Genomic DNA, 14,092 nt, shown 5'->3' on the forward strand with positions numbered 1-14,092 from the left:
AGAAACCTGGCAGTATTACTGAATGACCATGTTTCCCTCCATCATTTCCCCCTGAGAGGAGAGATATCTGCATTTTGGTTCTGCAAAAAAAGTCCTCCGATGATGTAATATGACGATTTTTGCATCATCCGAGGACTTTTTTGCAGAACCAAAATGCAGATATCTCTCCTCTCAGGGGGAAATGATGGAGGGAAACATGGTCATTCAGTAATACTGCCGGGTTTCTACAGATACAAAGCTGAATGCTAAATCGGTGAAGTATCCCTTTAATTCTTGATATCAACAATTCAATTCTTGATATCAACAATTCAATTCTTGATATCAAGAATTACATTTGCACTAGTAACAAGGTCCGTGTACTTTTGCGTCCATTCATTTTTCCTTTATAAACCATGATATGAAAAATAAAATATAAACGGTTGTTGTATTTTTAAATGCAATATTAAATTTCAAAATTTAAATTCAAACTGTATTTAGAACATCCTACCCCAAAAAAACAAATATTGATGAATTTTCAGATTTTTGTTTATGATTTTTGCACCTTTATTATACATTTAAAACTAAAATAAAAAACGCGATTATTAGCTATTTCACATTCAGACTTCTGTGACAGTGATTGCAGTGCTTTGCTTCATGCATGTAAACATCATCATTCTACGCATTTTGTACATTTCTTCAAGTTTTGTCAAATTATGTTAACCCAGCAAGCAAAAACCGAGACTCTATAGTCCGGCTATGTGCAATAGGAACACACTTCTACCCTAAATAACCTTGAATTTGGTTACATGCCGCTTTTGCCAAAATAACTTGGAGAAGTACTGTATTCCATCATGTAAGCAACAGGTGTTCAAGATGTTTGCTTTAATTTCTTTTACATGTTGTAAACATACGCATCGTCTATTCTTGGGCTACTAGACTATTAGACTTTCACCGTCAACCTAAATTTTGCCTTGTTTTAGCCAAAATTGCTTGCTGGGGAAGCCGGTCAATGCGGATGACAGATACACGTTTTATAATTAACTGCTATTTTCAATGAACATGCAGTGTTGCAGTCAGAAACAATTGACTAGTTTTAGATTCAGCCTGTGCGCATCTGTCATCGCAACAAGTTATGGTTCAGACACAGGTATTGTGCAAATCAACATTCATTCACAACGAGAAATATTTAAAGTGAACCGGAAGGACTGTGCGAAATATGATTGTGCAGTTTAAAAAAGACCGACGGCCGTCTGAAACAGTAAAAAAGTAGTTTGTTATTTATATATATATATGATATAATTTTCACAAATCAGGCTCTATCTAAAGCAATCAAATTGGCATGAACACCGACTGCTTGTTGATTTGAAAATAGCCGTTAATGGTAAAACCCCTCAGTTGAAACTGAAAAACTAGGCGGAGGAAGAAGATCCCCAGTTTAAGATTAATGTTAAATAATTGTGTTGTTTTACCCGTTTTACACTGGTATTGAAATTGTTATTTTTTCATTAAAACCTTTAAAACCCGTTTTCATTTAGTCATGGAAGTGAAAAAGCAGGCTTTTAATTGCTTTAAATGGCTATCCAATATATCATCAAAAAATAATTTACAAGTATGTAAGGTTTGTACTGTAAAAATACTTTATTTGTTACGTTGTTACAAACAGGAGATAAAGAATTTACAAACCGCAAAGTCTCCGCAAGGTTCAGCACTTGGACAGCGTCAGTTTTTTATAAGCATTACTTAAAAATGTTTCTCATCTCACCATATCCACAGGTACAGAGTCATCATATACAATAAATCCGTGAGTTAGCATTTAAAAACATTTAAAAACAGATGCATTTGTTTAAAGCAAAGCATTTATTTACCAGGCTGCAGGTGAAGCAGCTCTTTGTGCCTTCTAACGTCTCATAATTAGTCCATATTTATGTCCAAGAGACTCAATAATAATCTTTCACATTCAATCCTTAAACCTTTCATATTTAAAAGCGTTTTCGTGCTGCTGCGCATTCATGTATCATATGTGTTAAGCAAACCCGCGTTGTCGTCCCGTTTCGGCGCATATTACTATAATGCGCTCTTTAAATAACAAAAAAAACATATTGCGCAATTGACTTTAGACCAGGTTTTTGTTGCGCTGCATTGCGCCGGGCGTAAGATAGAGCCCATTATCACAAATCAACATTTATAATTTCAAAAATTGTAGATGTTCAGTCTTGCCAGTTATAATCTACGCGTTTTAATATAGTCAAAATGAGTAAGAAAGGCTGTGATGTTCACGTGCATAAAGCCGCGCTCTGCGAATCACAGCCAGAAGAAGCCTTAATGTGAAACAGCAAAACTGTGTAAGTAAAGTAAATAAATTACAATTATTTGCTTTTCAATTGTAAAATACTATTAAATAATTAGAATAACTTTGTATTTTGATTATCTTTTCACCAGTTTAAAAACAGAAAAAGAGAAAATCACATTTTTCGTTTTTATATTTATTGGTTAAAAAAGAAAAATGAATGGACGCAAAAGTACACGGACCTAACAATATGGCAAGCCGTTTTAACTTTTATTCATTCGTAGGATATGAATTTGTGATATCAACAATTCAATTTTCACTAGTTAAAATTGTAATTCTTGATATCAGATATTACATTTCTACTAGTAACAATGGTAATTCTTGCTATCAACAATTACATTCCCACTAGTAACAATGTTAATTCTTGATATCAGCAATTTAATTCTTGATATCAACAATTACATTCCCACTAGTAACAATGTTAATTCTTGATATCAGCAATTTAATTCTTGATATCAACAATTCAATTCTTGATATCAACAATTCAGTTCTTGATATCAACAATTCAATTCTTGATATCAACAATTCAATTCTTGATATCAACAATTAAGTTATTGATATCAACAATTAAGTTATTGATATCTGTAATTGTATTTTCACTAGTGAAATGTCACCATAGGTTGCCATTCAAATTCAATTGTTGATATCAAGGATTACATTTTCACTAGTAACAATGTTAATTCTTGATATCAAGAATTCAATTCTTGATATCAAGAATTGAATTGTTGATATCAAGAATTGAATTGTTGATATCAAGAATTGAATTGTTGATATCAAGAATTGAATTCTTGATATCAAGAATTACATTTCCACTAGTAACAATGTTAATTCTTGATATCAACAATTCAATTCTTGATATCAACAATTCAATTCTTGATATCAACAATCGAGTTCTTGATATCAAGAATTCAATTGTTACTAGTTAAAATTTTAATTCTTGATATCAATAATTCGATTGTCACTAGTGACAATTTTAATTTCTGATATCATGAATGGGATTGTTACTAGTAAGAAAGCCATTTTAGATATCTGAAATGATATTGATATCAGAAATACAATTTCAGATAACAGAAATTAACATTGTTACTAGTGACAATCGAATTATTGATATCAAGAATTAACATTTGAACTAGTAACAATTAAATTGTTAATATCAAGAACTTGATTGTTGATATCAATAATTTAAATCTTGATATCAATAATTGAATTGTTGATATCAAGAATTAACATTGTTACTAGTGGAAATGTAATTCTTGATATCAACAATTGAATTTGAATGGAAGCCTATGGTGATATTTCACTTGTGAAAATACTATGGCAAGCCGTTTTAGCTTTTATTCATTGTGTTCTTGATATCAACAATTCAATTTTCACTAGTTAAAATTGTAATTCTTGACATCAGAAATGACATTTCCACTAGTAACAATGGCAATTCTTGATATCAACAATTACATTTCCACTAGTAACAATGGTTATTCTTCATATCAACAATTTAATTCTTCATATCAACAATTCAATTCTTCATATCAACAATTCAATTCTTGATATATGTAATTGTATTTTCACTAGTGAAATATCACCATAGGCTGCCATTCAAATTCAATTCTTGATATTAAGAATTACATTTCCACTAGTAACAATGTTAATTGTTGATATCAACAATTCAATTCTTGATATCAAGAATTAAATTATTGATATCAACAATCGAGTTCTTGATATCAAGAATTCAATTGTTACTAGTTAAAATGTCAATTATTGATATCAATAATTCGATTGTCACTAGTAACAATGTTAATTTCTGTTATCTGAAATTGTATTTCTGATATCAATATCATTTCAGATATCTAAAATGGCTTTCTTACTAACAATCCCATTCATGATATCAGAAATTAAAATTGTCACTAGTGACAATCGAATTATTGATATCAAGAATTAACATTTTAACTGGTAACAATTGAATTCTTGATATCAAGAACTCGATTGTTGATATCAAGAATTGAATTGTTGATATCAAGAATTGAATTGTTGATATCAAGAATTGAATTGTTGATATCAAGAATTGAATTGTTGATATCAAGAATTAAATTGCTGATATCAAGAATTAACATTGTTACTAGTGGGAATGTAATTGTTGATATCAAGAATTGAATTGCTGATATCAAGAATTAACATTGTTACTAGTGGGAATGTAATTGTTGATATCAAGAATTGCCATTGTTACTAGTAGAAATGTAATATCTGATATCAAGAATTACAATTTTAACTAGTGAAAATTGAATTGTTGATATCACAAATTCATATCCTACGAATGAATAAAAGTTAAAACGGCTTGCCATAAAATACAATTACATATATCAAGAATTGAATTGTTGATATGAAGAATTGAATTGTTGATATGAAGAATAAAATAGTTGATATGAAGAATTACCATTGTTACTAGTGGGAATGTAATTGTGGATATCAAGAGTTGCCATTGGTACTGGTAGAGATGTGGTGTCTGATGTCGAGAATTGCAGTTTTGACTAGTGAAAGTTGAATTGTTGATATCAAGAACACAATGAATGAAAGTTAAAACGGCTTGCCATAATTGTTACTAGTAAGAAAGCCATTTTAGATATCTGAAATGATATTGATATCAGAAATTATGGCAAGCCGTTTTAGCTTTTATTTATTGTGTTCTTGATATCAACAATTCAATTTTCACTAGTTAAAATTGTAATTCTTGACATCAGAAATGACATTTCCACTAGTAACAATGGTAATTCTTCATATCAACAATTTAATTCTTCATATCAACAATTCATTTCTTCATATCAACAATTAAATTCTTGATATATGTAATTGTATTTTCACAAGTGAAATATCACCATAGGCTGCCATTCAAATTCAATTCTTGATATCAAGAATTACATTTCCACTAGAGATGCGCGGTTGGCGGTTACAGCCGCGGACTCCGCGGATAAACCGCGGATCGGGCGGATGACGTGACGAAAAATAATATTTTAATTAAATTCGGGCGGGTGGCGGATCGACTGCTTGTTATTAGCTTTGTCCTTCAAAACATGCGACCTTAAAGGTGAGCACTATTTCTATCAAGGTGGCAGGCTCAGAAGTTCGCGAAGAGAACTGAAATGAGACGGTCTAGCCTTCTGAGGACCCATAATTTGGGTCACCTGTTGCACGCGCCCCCAGTAGCGCCCATCGCGCCTGTCAGCAATAAACAGCGGAGACATTTCTGACTTATTAAAATAAATATGTAATCAGAAAAATATGAATTTATTTTAGAAAATATGACACATTGATGTAGATTAAACTATTCAACAACAGTATATCAAATAATCAACCTTAGAAATATACGCAACATAAACCGAATAATATTAACACAAAACATAACTTATAATACTAAAACAGTGACAAGAAAAAGTTTTCTAAATACACGTTTATTTAATAAAGGTTTTAATTGTTTGGGATAGCCTCGGCGGTTAAGGATCCATTCGTTCTATCATTAACAGCGCGGAGAAATGAGGACGCATTTTGACACAGCTCTTATCAACGCCAGCGAAGGAGGTACGTGGCAAACTCAAAAAAATGAGAATTAAAAACAAAGGAAATAAAAGGTCAGAAAAGGGTTGCCTGGAATAAGTTTTACAAAGTGGTAAATCAGGATGACACCAGTAGCTACAGACTATGTAATTTGTGCGTTTAATTTAGGCTATTTATTTATTTATTTTTGTCCCATGTCATGTGCGCCGATCGGAGACTGGTCTTTATGATTTAAAAAGAAAGCATTCAAGTGAACAGTAGCCTACTAAACAAACTTGAAGCAAAAATACATTTCAGCAAATGCAAACTTCAATCAAACAAAGTAAGAGGTGAAGTATAGCTTTAGCCTACAGAAATCCTTATTGCATTAATTTTTAAACGTGTGCGAGGTCCGTGCACGTCCTCCGCTAGCAACACAGAAATTGCTGAAATTGCTAAAAGCGCAATCGGCTAAACGAGCATTAAATATTAATGACGTTGAGTTTATTGTTTTTATTAATTTATATTCACAAAACTTATCAACAAAACATTGATTAAAATTAAGAGACATATTATCTGAAACGAAATTAATTTTAAAGTAAAAAAACAAAACTTAAATTAAACTCGAAAATAATGTCTGACCCATTACAATTCTCCCTTCATCTTGGCCTTTACAACGCCCTATATGGCGTTTAAAATTACAGTCTATCTTTCGTAATAAGCTAACCAAATTTAAACAAAACATAAACACATTACAACAATATTCAAACCCAACAATACTCAAACATAAATATAAAATAGACATTATCTATGATGATACATGTTAAAACAATCCGATATAGCGTGTATAATAGCTGGTTGGTAGATGTTTACTATTTTTGTCAAAACCTCCGTTGCAAACCTCCATTTACATGAATAAAATAATTTTTACTTTGAAAATGATGCGCTGTCACGTTAACATCAGCTGTTCGTTTACATAAGACTCCATCTACATTTACACTCAGCGCAACGTCTGAGTTCTCAAACTAAAACAGGGTCTGCAGCATTGACGAACGAATCCTTTTATGACGGTCGAAAACAGTGATGTAGTGTAGATGAAAGGCGTAAACGTAGCAAAAGTAACGCGGTTTAAAGGATAAACGCATTAATGTAAACAAAGCCTGAGTTCACTGCTTATATTCTGCTTTTTAGTCTCGCGGTTGTCATCAGCAGCGGTTGTCATCAGCAGCGCCTTGCATCGCCCAGTCAGCGGATGGCGGGCGGGTGCGGTTTTGAAAACTGGTCAGAAACGTTGGTGCGGATGGATGGCGGACGGATGATGAGTTTTGTGATGCGGTTGCGGATGAAATAATAGCCCATCCGCGCATCTCTAATTTCCACTAGTAACAATGTAAATTGTTGATATCAACAATTCAATTATTGATATCAAGATTTAAATTATTGATATCAACAATCAAGTTCTTGATATCAAGAATTCAATTGTTACTAGTTAAAATGTTAATTCTTGATATCAATAATTCGATTGTCACTAGTAACAATGTTAATTTCTGTTATCTGAAATTGTATTTCTGATATCAATATCATTTCAGATATCTAAAATGGCTTTCTTACTAGTAACAATCCCATTCATGATATCAGAAATTTAAATTGTCACTAGTGACAATCAAATTATTGATATCAAGACTTAACATTTTAACTAGTAACAATTGAATTGTTGATATCAAGAATTGAATTGTTGATATCAAGAAGTGAATTGTTGATATCAAGAATTAACATTGTTACTAGTGAAAATGTAATTCTTGATATCAACAATTGAATTTGAATGGCAACCTATGGTGACATTTCACTAGTGAAAATACAATTACAGATATCAATAACTTAATTGTTGATATCAATAACTTAATTGTTGATATCAAGAATTGAATTGTTGATATCAAGAATTGAATTGTTGATATCAAGAATTAAATTGCTGATATCAAGAATTAACATTGTTACTAGTGGGATTGTAATTGTTGATATCAAGAATTGCCATTGTTACTAGTAGAAATGTAATATCTGATATCAAGAATTACAATTTTAACTAGTGAAAATTGAATTGTTGATATCACAAATTCATATCCTACGAATGAATAAGGGTTGAAACGGCTTGCCATATTCTTACTAGTAACAATCCCATTCATGATATCAGAAATTTAAATTGTCACTAGTGACAATCGAATTCTTGATATCAAGAATTAAAATTTTAACTAGTAACAATTGAATTCTTGATATCAAGAACTCGATTGTTGATATCAAGAATTGAATTGTTGATATCAAGAATTGAATTGTTGATATCAAGAATTAACATTGTTACTAGTGGAAATGTAATTCTTGATATCAACAATTGAATTTGAATGGCAACCTATGGTGACATTTCACTAGTGAAAATACAATTACAGATATCAATAACTTAATTGTTAATATCAAGAATTGAATTGTTGATATCAAGAATTGAATTGTTGATATCAAGAATTGAATTGTTGATATCAAGAATTGAATTGTTGATATCAAGAATTAAATTGCTGATATCAAGAATTAACATTGTTACTAGTGGGAATGTAATTGTTGATATCAAGAACGTCAGGTTACGACTGTAACCGTGGTTCCCTGAGATAGGGAACGAGACGCTGTGTCATGTAATGACATTATGGGGAACGCTATGCAGCGTGACGCGCGTGAATATTGTGTCAACTAGGTCTATATATAGACGCCGGCGGATGACGTCAAGAGTGACGTGGCAACGCGAGGCTATAAATAGGCGGAAATAATATAGGTCAAACAGCTTCTGTTAAAATTGAAGCGAATGCTACAGGCACAAGGAGTTATGGCAAAGGGACACAGCGTCTCGTTCCCTATCTCAGGGAACCACGGTTACAGTCGTAACCTGACGTTCCCTTTCAAGGGATACTTGACGCTGTGTCATGTAATGACATTATGGGGAACGAGATACCCACTACGCCATAATTAATTGTGACTGTCTGTAAGTGTGAAGGTGTCTACGCACAACTTAAGACATAAAGACCTGAGATCCCGGTAGAAAAGGGAGGTCTAAAAACATTATACCTCATAAAAATGTGTGGGGGAGATTATCCCGCCACACCACAAAGCACGGAGGTCCCTGACAAAGGGGCCAGATAAGACGCCATACTCCTAGTCGAGTGTGCCCTAATTTTCGCAGAGGTGAAAACAATGTGCACCTCATACGCTATAAAAATAGCCTCCACAATCAATGATTGATTGTTTGTTTAGAGGAAGAATGTTCTTTCTTGGAGAACCAAACACAGACCAAAGGTTGGTCGTATCTTCTAAGGTGGAAGATCTATTAATGTAAACCTCTAAAAACCCCTCAGGGCATAGAAGATGTAGCCTCTGTTGATCCGCCGACTCTTGAGGAGGAGGATGAAAGCCTGAAAGACTAATGTTCTAGCCACATTGCTAGGAACCTTGGGAACATAACCCGGTCTTGGGTGCAAATAGCCTTAATATGTCCTGAAGCAAACTCCAGGGTAGAGAAGAAGCTGATAAGCTTGGAAGTTGCCCACTCTCCTCGGAGAAGTGATGGCTAACAAAAAGGCTAACTCCAGTGACAGAAACTTAACTGTACACAAGTCAATGGGTTCGAAAGGTGCCATAAAGAACCCTTTCAGAACTACTGCCAGGTCCCATACTGGAACTCTGATTTGAGCCGGAGGCCTCATCCTAAATATACCACGCAACAAGGCGTGAAGGCAGAGATAGCCGCAGCATATACTCCGATAGTAAATGGATATAAACCGGATGAAAACCCGGTATTGTAAAAATTCCAGAACTGAAGCCAATGGGCAGTTTGGAAGTAAATGTTTGTCACTACACAGAGTAGTGAATAATCTCCATTTAAAACAGCCTTAAATGTCGCCTGGAGCGAAACTCCAGGCATGAAGCAGCAGCTGATAAGCTTGTTAGTCACTCACTCTCCTCAGAGAAGTGATGCTACTACCCATAGAGCCCTCAGGGATATGAGTGTGAAACCAGAGATAGCCTCAGCATATACTCTGGGTATAAACCAGATAAAAAAGACCGGTATTGTAAAAATTCCAGGCTGAAGCCACTGGGCAGTTTGGAACTAAAAAAAAAATTTTCAACACACCAAGTAGTGAATAATTTAGAATAGCCTTAATTTGTCTGAAGCGAACTCCAGGCATGAATAAGAAGTCACTCACTCTCCTCAGAGAAATGATGGATAATAAAAAGGCTAACTTCAGTGACAGAAATGTATCTGTACATGCGTCAAATGTGTTCGAAAGAGGCCATGAGAAGGGCTTTCGAAACAACTACAGATAGAGCCCTTAGTAATAAGAGCATAAAAACAGAGATAGCCGCAGCCTATACTCTGATAGTAAATGGATATAAACCGGATGAAAACCGATTTTGTAAAAATTCCAGAACTGAAGCCACTGCACTGCATGAAAAGTGGGATTTTCGTCCCCGTAAGCGCCTGTAGGCTCCCGAAAATCTCCCTAATTTTCGGCAGCTTTCCTCAATTTACAGGCAGCGAGCGTCGCGTTCGTCTGTCACAAATTGTCGTAAACGAACCATGACGCAGGTGGAGAGCCCCGCGGGGGTACGATGCCTCTAATTAGCATGTGAATAGCAGCGAAACTAGAGTAACTGCCCACTTGAATGTACTCACTCAGTATTGGCTGAAGCCACTACTTTTAAACAAGTAAAATCTCCCGTGAATGGTTGGCAGATCACTTCAAACCAATCACAAGGGATTTTTCTTGTTTAAAAGAAGTGGCTTCAGCCAATACCGAGTGAGTAAATTCAAGTCGGGCCGTTACTCTAAAGAGGGGGGTTATTGGGCACCCTGGCTCATTATAAATGTAAACCCCAATAATAATAATAATAATAAATATATAATTTATGTGATATTAATTTTTTATATAATAATGTCATTGTGCTATGTACTTCATTATTCACACCATCAAGAAATATAAGAGAAAACAAAGAGGTTTATATATAAACACACAGCTGTTTATTCAAAGAAAGAGCTTTAATTAGAAACACACAACTATGTACAAAGCAGCATAATGTCTCTTATGTTGTCCTCCAAACACGTCAAAAAGTGCCCAAGACATTCGGGAAAGATCCCTAAAAATCTTTTTCAAAGTTATCAAGTGTTGAAAAAAGAAAAAAAAAAACCTCAAAAACGTTGTAAAAAAAGTCGCTTTTGCAGGCATATATGGTGAGTTCCCCTGTAGTTTGGTATCGCCTCTAATCTGAATTGCAGCGTGGCACAGAGCTCGGAGAGTTCCAGGCTGCGAGAGGGCGCACAATCCATCCAGACACCCCGTCAACAATGCCGTCTTCATCAGACATGAGATCTATGGTGGCGCACTTCCAAATGTCCATCTCACCCTCAGCCAGCACACTTCGTCTCGCTTCCAGCAACTGTAATATAATCAATAAAGACAATAAGTGACCAGAAAAAAACTCACATTGACAAAAAACTGATCTAATATAATAAATCTTACCCTTTTTCTTCTGGATCGACTCCGAGCTAAACTTTTCGCATTTTCCGCCCGCGATGCGAGTTCAGGTTGTTTGTATCTGAAGCTCCGGCGAACCGACTCATAATACGTCTTACAGGCAGCTGGAAAACAATTAAATGAGACTGGTATTAATAAACAGAGTCACGGTACAATTAAACAAGAAATGAGGGAAAACATTAGAAGTTATACTTACAAACAATGTCGACATTCTCAGCAGTTAAATGTGGACTTGCTAAAATAGCCCCAACCAAATAGGAGGTCACGGCTTCGTTATGAGGCGACGTTAGTCTGTGAAAACAAAATGTGCGGGTTTAAGCTCGGATCTATTACCGTATCTATTTCCATATACAAGAATAAAAGCATATTCTTTAAATCGTAACGTTACCTTTGCTCTGGTTCAAAGCGCCTGCAGTGTGCCTCAGAGACGCCGTACAGCCTCCTAAAAATTACAAGACAAAAACACCTCTAAGCAATAAAACACACAGCTTGGGCTACTTAAAAATATGCTTTTACATAAAATTATTCTTACCGCAATCTTGGGATTGTGCACCCGTCTTCTCTTCTTGGAGAGTTACAAACACCAAACCAAACATCGCTTACTGCTGTGTGAGCCGTGGCCATGACCTCGCACGCGATTGGGCGAAGGCGAGAAGCCTGTCGGCCTCCTCCAATCACACGCGAGGTTATTGATATAAGGAAAATCTTGTAAGACGTGCGCGCATGCGTATGATATAAACAACAAACGCGATGTGCCGGGAGCTCTGTGTGATATCAACACAGTGTGCTGTCAGTTGAAAGATGGAAGTCCCAAGACTGAAGAAACGACCTTGGCGCTTCTGTGAACATTGCAACACTGAACTGTGTCATACACAGTATTTTGACCACAGAAAGCGCTATTTCAAAAATGGAGTTTGGGAGAAAAAATCCAAAAGGACTACGTCAGGTCAGATAACGTACAGAGCCTGCTGCTATCCAGTCATGAACCCGCTGTGAGTGATGTCCTGTCATGTGTAAAGACCCGGAGGATAACTTTACTGGAGTTAGAGAGATTGGTGAAAGTTAAATGCAATCCGAGGACCCAGAAAAAAAGTGATTGAAGAATTTGAAGAAATGCACCCAGCGAATTGCAGTTCAGACAACGGTGAGCATAATTACATATTTTTATATAAGCTTGGCTTGCTTTACGTATGTTAGCATTTTAAACAATACTAAAACATATCAACAAGTAAAATAAAATAAAATCAACAAGTTAAACAAAAACGTTTTGAGTATGCTATATCAAAAAGTAGCCATCCAGCATGTTTTATCCATTGTGGCAGCCCTTGCTCACAAAAAGGTTGGAGACCCCTGGTCTAGTTAAATGTGGTTGATTATCACTGTTGTTGTTATTTTAATAGTATAAATTAATTTATAATTAAATAGGAATATCGCGTTATAATGCATAACGGTATCTTCTGTTTGTTGTTTTTCAGACGAAACAGCAGATGACCAAAGCATTCATCTTTTCCTGGACATCTCCTGTTGTGTGGTAAGCATGAAATTACATTTGGATATAACGTTACCAATATAAAGTTCAGTACATGCTAATCCAGAGCTAAAATTGGAAAACCTAACATGTTTCACCCACATTATTGTTTTCCACTCTCAAATTTCTGTTAGTTAACTAATGAAAGCAACTAAAGTATAAACACACTTTATAAAGTATAAAAAAAACTAAAATGAAGTTGAAGTGGATGAAGTTCCCACAAAGTACTTAACTGGTTCATTGCACTAAGATAAAGCTAGCTGTTTGAGATGCACATGATCTTTTCCAACTACAGTTTTCAAATCTTTTCATACTCAAATGGCAACCCTATATCACGACATTGCGTGACTATTTCACGCATGGACCAGCGTGACAATGTCACGCTTTGCCGCGTTTGAGCGTGTGCATGTCACGCTTTCTGTTTGTGTCGCTGTCACGTATTGGTTACTCAACTTTTTTGTCCTATTTTCAAACCATTGTCGCTTCGGTTTAGGGTTAGATTTGGTGCTTGTGTTATATGTCACTTTGAGTATTTGTCACTTTAAGTATTGGTTTATAAAATAAAAAGATACAATACTTATTCTTTTATATTTTCTAAACTTTAACCAATTGTCACCTGACGTTGGGGTTAGAGTTTGTTTAGGTAAGGGTGTCATTTTATGTAAATCTAACCCTAAACCGAAGCGACAATGGTAAGAAATTAGGACAAAAAAGTTGAGTAACCAATACGTGACAGCGACACAAACAGAAAGCGTGACATGCACACGCTCAAACGCGGCAAAGCGTGACATTGTCACGCTGGTCCATGCGTGAAATAGTCACGCAATTTCGTGATACTGGGTTGCAAATGGCCATATTGATGAGAAATGACCATATTAATTATGTTCTTTTTAAATCTCAAATGACCATATTAACGATGGGGTTTTCAATCTCAAATGGCCATATTCATGATGGACTTTTCAATCTCTAATGGTCTAATGGTGGTGCTGAGTATGTGCATTGCATGTGTTTTAAAATATGTCCTTTAAATTTCCATAGGATGACTATGTGGATGAAGAGGGGGAAATCCTTGCTGAGGAGCAGAGTGAAGCCTATCCTCACATACAAGATGGGGAGGAGCATGGAAGTGATCAGTCCAGAAGTGAAAAA

At 35.0% G+C, this 14,092-nt stretch overlaps 1 protein-coding gene and 1 long non-coding RNA gene across 2 annotated transcripts in view; one reads left to right on the forward strand and one right to left on the reverse strand.

Moving 5' to 3' along the window:
• The window catches only part of LOC129432300 (uncharacterized), a 61,473-nt gene that overhangs the window by 26,609 nt on the left and 20,772 nt on the right, over positions 1-14,092 (forward strand). The gene's annotated exons all lie outside the window — the stretch shown is intronic.
• On the reverse strand, positions 10,681-12,578 carry LOC129446129 (uncharacterized protein C14orf93 homolog). The gene is made up of 5 exons (XM_073873753.1): positions 11,948-12,578; positions 11,804-11,857; positions 11,612-11,706; positions 11,401-11,519; positions 10,681-11,317 (listed from the first exon to the last, which is right to left on the reverse strand). The coding sequence occupies exons 1-5, from the start codon at positions 12,037-12,039 to the stop codon at positions 11,141-11,143; spliced, it is 537 nt and encodes a 178-aa protein (XP_073729854.1). The 5' UTR covers positions 12,040-12,578; the 3' UTR covers positions 10,681-11,140.

This window comes from Misgurnus anguillicaudatus, chromosome 12 (genome assembly GCF_027580225.2).
Source record: "Misgurnus anguillicaudatus chromosome 12, ASM2758022v2, whole genome shotgun sequence".
Lineage (NCBI taxonomy): Eukaryota > Metazoa > Chordata > Actinopteri > Cypriniformes > Cobitidae > Misgurnus > Misgurnus anguillicaudatus.

Excerpts from the sequence above, each read along its gene's own strand:
- LOC129446129 (XM_073873753.1), bottom strand. The coding sequence starts at position 12,039 with ATGGCCACGGCTCACACAGCAGTAAGCGATGTTTGGTTTGGTGTTTGT. Across the intron at positions 11,858-11,947 it reads TGCACAATCCCAAGATTGCG|GAGGCTGTACGGCGTCTCTG; the intron begins GTAAGAATAATT and ends TGTAATTTTTAG. Across the intron at positions 11,520-11,611 it reads TGAGAATGTCGACATTGTTT|CTGCCTGTAAGACGTATTAT; the intron begins GTAAGTATAACT and ends ATTGTTTTCCAG.